Source organism: Corvus moneduloides, chromosome 15 (genome assembly GCF_009650955.1).
Source record: "Corvus moneduloides isolate bCorMon1 chromosome 15, bCorMon1.pri, whole genome shotgun sequence".
Taxonomy (NCBI): Eukaryota; Metazoa; Chordata; class Aves; order Passeriformes; family Corvidae; genus Corvus; species Corvus moneduloides.
In genome coordinates, this window is record NC_045490.1 from 2498097 (window position 1) to 2503461 (window position 5365).

Sequence of the window (5365 nt, forward strand, 5' to 3'; positions counted from 1 at the left end):
CTTAGCGGTTCTGCCAGGCGGTGAGCTCGGAAAGCGGCTTTAAAAATTATTTCTTAAATTCCTTAAAATACAAACACAGTTTGCAAGGGGCGAAACGGGAATGCCGAACGCACGGGAGGGCTGCACAAACCCGGGGGGGACCGGCAGGGAAAGGCTCCCGGAGTGGGCAGGCGGCCCGGGAGAGCCCCCGGGACGGGCGACTCCGCATCCACCGCCCCCCTCCTGGGATGTCCGGGATGCGCAAGGAACGCCAGGGACGCCAAGGTTCAGCCACTCTCTTTAATGACAACTCGCTGATCTCCGTCAGCTTGTACAGCAAAGGGCAACACGTACGAAGGGGCGGACAGTGCATTTCCATACTAACTCACGTTTTAGTGCATAACCCTACGGGACCTGGCGGGCCGGAGTGTCCGTGTCCCTCGGCCGGGGGGGTGGGGGGCTGGGGGGTCTGTCCTCATCCCCGCCCAGGCCGGCGGTAGCAGCCTCGCAAGGGAGACCTGGGGGTGGCGAGATGCCGAACTGACCAAACAGTGGGGACCGTATGGGAAGTGCAAAAATTAAATGTGGATGTCAATAATAATTAGTATAGAGTAAAAGTTAAAAAAAAAAAAAATAGAGAGTTGCAGGGCTTTGGCTGGGTGTTGTTGGGAACAGGTCAAGCGAAATTACTGGCTGCTTTGTAGGAAGGAAGGAGGGGAGTTACCAGGGTGAAGACCCCGGGAGGAGGGCGGGGGGGGGAGCGAGAGGGGCCGGGAAATGCGGGCAAACCCCACCGGGGCCCGCCTGGCCCCGCACGGAGCGCAGCCACCGCACGAAATACCCAAACCCGCCCCGTCCATGGCCACCGCACTCGTGAGCTCCGCCGGGATGCTCCATTGAACCGTCCTCACCCCCTACAGCCTGGAAATGTCCCGAGCCCGGCTCGCAGGCGCGGCCGCAGCCGCTCCATCCCCGGCGCTCCACGGGGGGAGCGGGCTGGCGGCGGGGGCGGCTCTACCAGGCTCGGATCCCGTGCAAGGTGGAGATGCCCGCGTTGCCCTGCGGGATGGGCGTTTGCACCGAATTCAAGTCCCCCACGCTGAAGTTCATGAAGTTGTTGGCGGGCGCCGAGGGCTGCATGGGCTGCATGGAGGGGTAGTTGCAGTTGTAGTTGGCGTTGCAGGCGGGGCTGTTGTAGTTGGTGTACGTGGGGTAGGCGTTGTAGCTGTAGGGGTTAATGCTGACATTGTAGGGCGAACTGTAGGGCGAGGATTCCCCCAGGCAGGGCTTCCCATCGCGCACCAGCACCGGCACCGCGATCCGCCGCGGGGGAGGGATCCCCACCATTTCCAGCGTCTGGTCCTGTCTCTGCCTTTTGCATTTGTACCTTCGATTCTGGAACCAAATTTTCACCTGGGTGGAGGTGAGCTTTAGGACGTTCGCTAGGTGGTCCCTCTCGGGGGCCGAGAGGTATTTCTGCTGCTTGAACCTTCTCTCCAGTTCGTACACTTGGGCTTGAGAAAAGAGGACGCGAGGTTTCCTCCTTTTCCTCTGTCTGGGGCGCTCGGGATCTTCCAGGTCTCTTTTCTCCTGCTCCAGGCTCTTGTGTAGGGAACACAGTTCTGCAGCAAAATAAACGGGCCAAGGAAAAAGGGGGAGGGGAAAAAATGGTGCAAAAAGTTTCTAAATCAATATTTAATAAACAGGGTACAACGTGAGCGTGCCCCGGCTCTTCCTCGGCCTCGCAGGCCGCCGTGGCCGCCCACTCCTGCGGCAACAGGACCGGCCGTACCCCGCTCTTTAAGTACCTCTTTAGCAAATTCTCCGTCTTTTTTGTTTGAAAACAACCGTGCCCCGTGCACTGATGCGAGTCTCGACCGCCTGTGCCCCAGCCTGGATTTATCGCACGTAGCTTTGTGCTGAAACCCACCCCGACCCCCGAGCGAGTCAGGAATCGGATTTGTCACCTGGCTTCTGTACGAACTCGAGGCCTCGCGTGTCACCCTGCAGCTCTGCCCGTCCCGTTGGGCAGGGGCACAGCCCCGGCCCCGCCTGGGGGTCTCCGGGCCGGGGTCAGCGGGACGCTCCCCGCGGTGCCGTCAGCCCCGCTCCTGCAGCGCAGGGCCCGGGAGGGGATGGAGATGCTGCTGCTCACCGAGACCGAGCGCAGCCCCGCACTGTTCCCTGTTCCCCGCAGCCCTGGTTCCCCCCGACCGAGCGCCCAACACCGGCTGGTGGTCACCGTCCCCCTGCCCTCCCTTTTTCTCCACACCGGCTAGGCAGCAGCACTTGGCTTTACCTTTCTTGTCTGCCTTGGCCTCCTTGGCCGAGTCCATCTCCACGTAGCTCTTCACGTAGTAGGAGCCGGGGAAGGCGGCGCTGGTTTTGCTGGGGGGCGGCTCGGGCAGCTCCTCCCGCAGGTCGGGCAGGGCCGGGGGCTCGGCGCTGAACGCCTCCTGCTTGAAGGTGGCCAGCATGCAGGACGGGGAGGACAGCGACGCCAGCTCCATGGAGCCCAGGCCGCTCTGCTGCTGCTGCTCCAGGTTCAGAATATCCTTCACCGAGAAGGGGGTCGTTGTCACAGGGCTAGGAAACATTGCGGAGGACAGCGGGGCAGCGGCCGCAGCCCAGGGTCATGGAAAAGTAGGTGGGGAGCAGCCAAGGTGGAGCAGTGGTGGAGCGTGGGCTCCCGGAGGGGGCACATAGCATTCCCGAGAGTAGCCTTGACTTGTGCACTGCAGGCAGGTAGGAGCGGACCATAAGGCGAGGGAAGGAGGGACTAGGCAGTTTTTGGGTGACTTTAGCTTTCTATTGGCCAACATTGCGGTGATGGTATGAGAGATGCAAAGTTCCATGTCACCTAATATAGTAATACATCTCAAAAACAGCTCCGCTCTTTTAAAGGGGCGGCACTGCATTTATCCAGCTTTTCAGCGCCGAGTTTGTTCATCCATTTGAAATAAAAAAGAAAAGGAACAGAATGGCCTAATGTGTACAAAGTCACTATCTGACGCTATCTATCATACAGTCAGATTAAATAAACAGGCTGGGAGGAAACCATCAACCAAATATGTGCTGATTTAATTTTTTTTTTTTTAAGCGAGAGAACGGAGGTTTCGTTTTTGGTAATCTGCAATATCCGATGGCAGGAACCAAAAAACGGGAGTTCACTGCTGTGTGAAGCGCGCTCAAGAGGAAATCCGCCCCTAGGGTTTATACAGATATTCTGAAGCAACACCGTGTTTGCAATGTCCAGTTGACAGGAGAGAGACCCTGAGCAGCCCCTGCTTGGCTTTGGAGAGGGAAATGCCGGTTGGGTTTTCCTCCCGTTTATTTGTGAAGCTTTCAAACAAAAAGCCAGCACTGTCTGGAGGAAAAAAAAATTAAAAATCAACCCAAACAAGCGCGGGTTGAAGGTGTCGCAAAATATACAGGGGTAAGAGAGGAATAAGTCAAGCAAGCGGCCGCGGGGCTGCTGTCCCCACCGGGTCCCTGCAGCTCGGGTTCATGGGGCAGAGGTGGCCACTCATCCATTTAACTCTCGTGGAGTCGCTAAAATAAACCTTAGCAGCAAAATCAGGTTGAGTAGGGGCGTTTCGGGGCTTTGTGGGTTGGGGGGGCGAGAAAAAAAATTAAAAAAAAAAAAAAAAAATCTTTTTACCGGTCCACGGCCCCGGGCGGTGGGAGCAGAGCAGGGAAACCCTAAAGGGATGCGGTGAGTTTGGGGGTCCCTTGGCTAAGCCCTGCGCCGGGAAACGGCGGGGTCACAGCTGTGCAAATCCTTTCTCCTCCCGCAGGAAGGGACCCTCCGGGGCGGGTGGAAAGGTGAGCACCTGCCCACCCCGAGCTGCCCTCCCCGGGCTGCTCCCTCCGGCACGGACCCGCCGCTGCACCTTGGTCTCCCTTCTGGGCACTTTAGTTCTGGATGTTTTTGCGGGCGGTGCTGCCCGGAGCCGCAGCATCCCCGGCGCTCGCAGCCCCTCGCTGCAGCCGCCTGCGGCTCTGCTGGGAGCGCTTTGTTGGCGAACCAGCCCCGGCTCTGGCGATGACAGTCGGAGCGATCCCTGTGTACGGAGAGGCCTGAAATATTGGGATTTAATGAGGGGAGGGGTCGGCCAAGCGGCCAGCTCGATCTTCGCGGCTGCGCTTGCTGCAGACTTCCCTGGGAGCCAGCTCGAGGGGATGGATGCTCCTCCGTTAGAGGAGAAAGGGGAAGGTGGAGGCAGCCTCGGGAGAGTGACCTGTGGAGGGACTTTGCAGAGTGTTTGCGGCACCCCTGGCCCTCCGCGGGCTTTCTTAACCTCGTTGCCTCCTTTTTATTGTACGCTTATAGGGATGGGTTAGATACAGGCTAAAATAACAAAGTGATCCCGATCCTCCCCAAACCCAGAGCCGCGTCTCAGGTTCGCCTTGGTGACATCCCCATCCCACGGGATGGGAGAAACGGCTTCCAGCGCTCCCTTCCTTTATCCTGGGCCAAACGCCCTTCCCAGGTCAGGCCCGGAGCTCGCACGGCAGTTCCTGCCCCGGAGGTTTCCGTGTGCCCGGGGAACTCGGCGGGGTCCGACCTGGCTCCCTCCGGGCCCGGAGCGCATCCCGGCGGGGCGGGAGCTGCCGGCCGACAATCCGGGATTAATTGAGGATTGCCGGGCTCCCGCCAGCCCCCCAGTCACACGGCGGCTGCCGATCGATGTGGGCCCGACTGCAGAGGGTGGAAGTGATTAATTGAACGATAAGCCGGAGCTATCATTTGGAATGTCATTAATGCGTCGGGGAGACATTCATTGGAGACAGACAGCGTTATCTCCGCTTTATCTTCAACAATGCATCACTTTTAATACTGCAGTTTAGAAACAAATGGGGGCTTTAGCCTTAGCCCTTCTCTTCGTGTTTATATTTTTGGAAGAATCACAACTAGTGGGAGTCCCGGGCTCGGCCCCCTGATAAATGAACATTAGCACTTTTTAGAACTACTGTATCAACAAAAAGAGCTGCAGGGCCGCAATAATTGGTGAAAAAGCAAACACTCCGCAAAGAGAGGCCAGGTCTGCTCTGTGTCCGGCTGATTGATGAATAAGTTACTGACATACAGCAGCTCACGGACTTTCCGGGTCGGGGCTCAGCACCCATTCCTCCCCCCTTTCCCACCCCCTCTCTCTCTTTCCCGGGGCTCTCCAGCAGCCCGCTGAAGCCAGGCTCCGGCTGTCCAGCGGAAGGGACAAGGGCGACCGCTTCCCCCAGCTCCGGACTCTGCTCGAAGCCCGCAGGGTCCTGCCCAGCCCGGGGGGACCTGCCCGGGTGTCCCGGCGGAGCCGCGGGTCGGGGGCAGAGGAGAGGGACCCTGAACTCTCCCTCATCACTTTTACCTTTCGCGGGCTCGTTTTTG

General features: G+C 58.8%; 1 protein-coding gene across 1 annotated transcript; it reads right to left on the bottom strand.

Moving 5' to 3' along the window:
• Positions 1–265: 265 nt before the first annotated feature.
• Positions 266–2747, bottom strand: NKX2-5 (NK2 homeobox 5). Its single transcript, XM_032125389.1, has 2 exons — positions 2279–2747; positions 266–1601 (listed from the first exon to the last, which is right to left on the bottom strand). Exons 1-2 carry the CDS (start codon positions 2574–2576, stop codon positions 994–996), a joined length of 906 nt encoding a protein of 301 aa, XP_031981280.1. The 5' UTR covers positions 2577–2747; the 3' UTR covers positions 266–993.
• Between the last annotated feature and the right edge of the window lie 2618 nt (positions 2748–5365).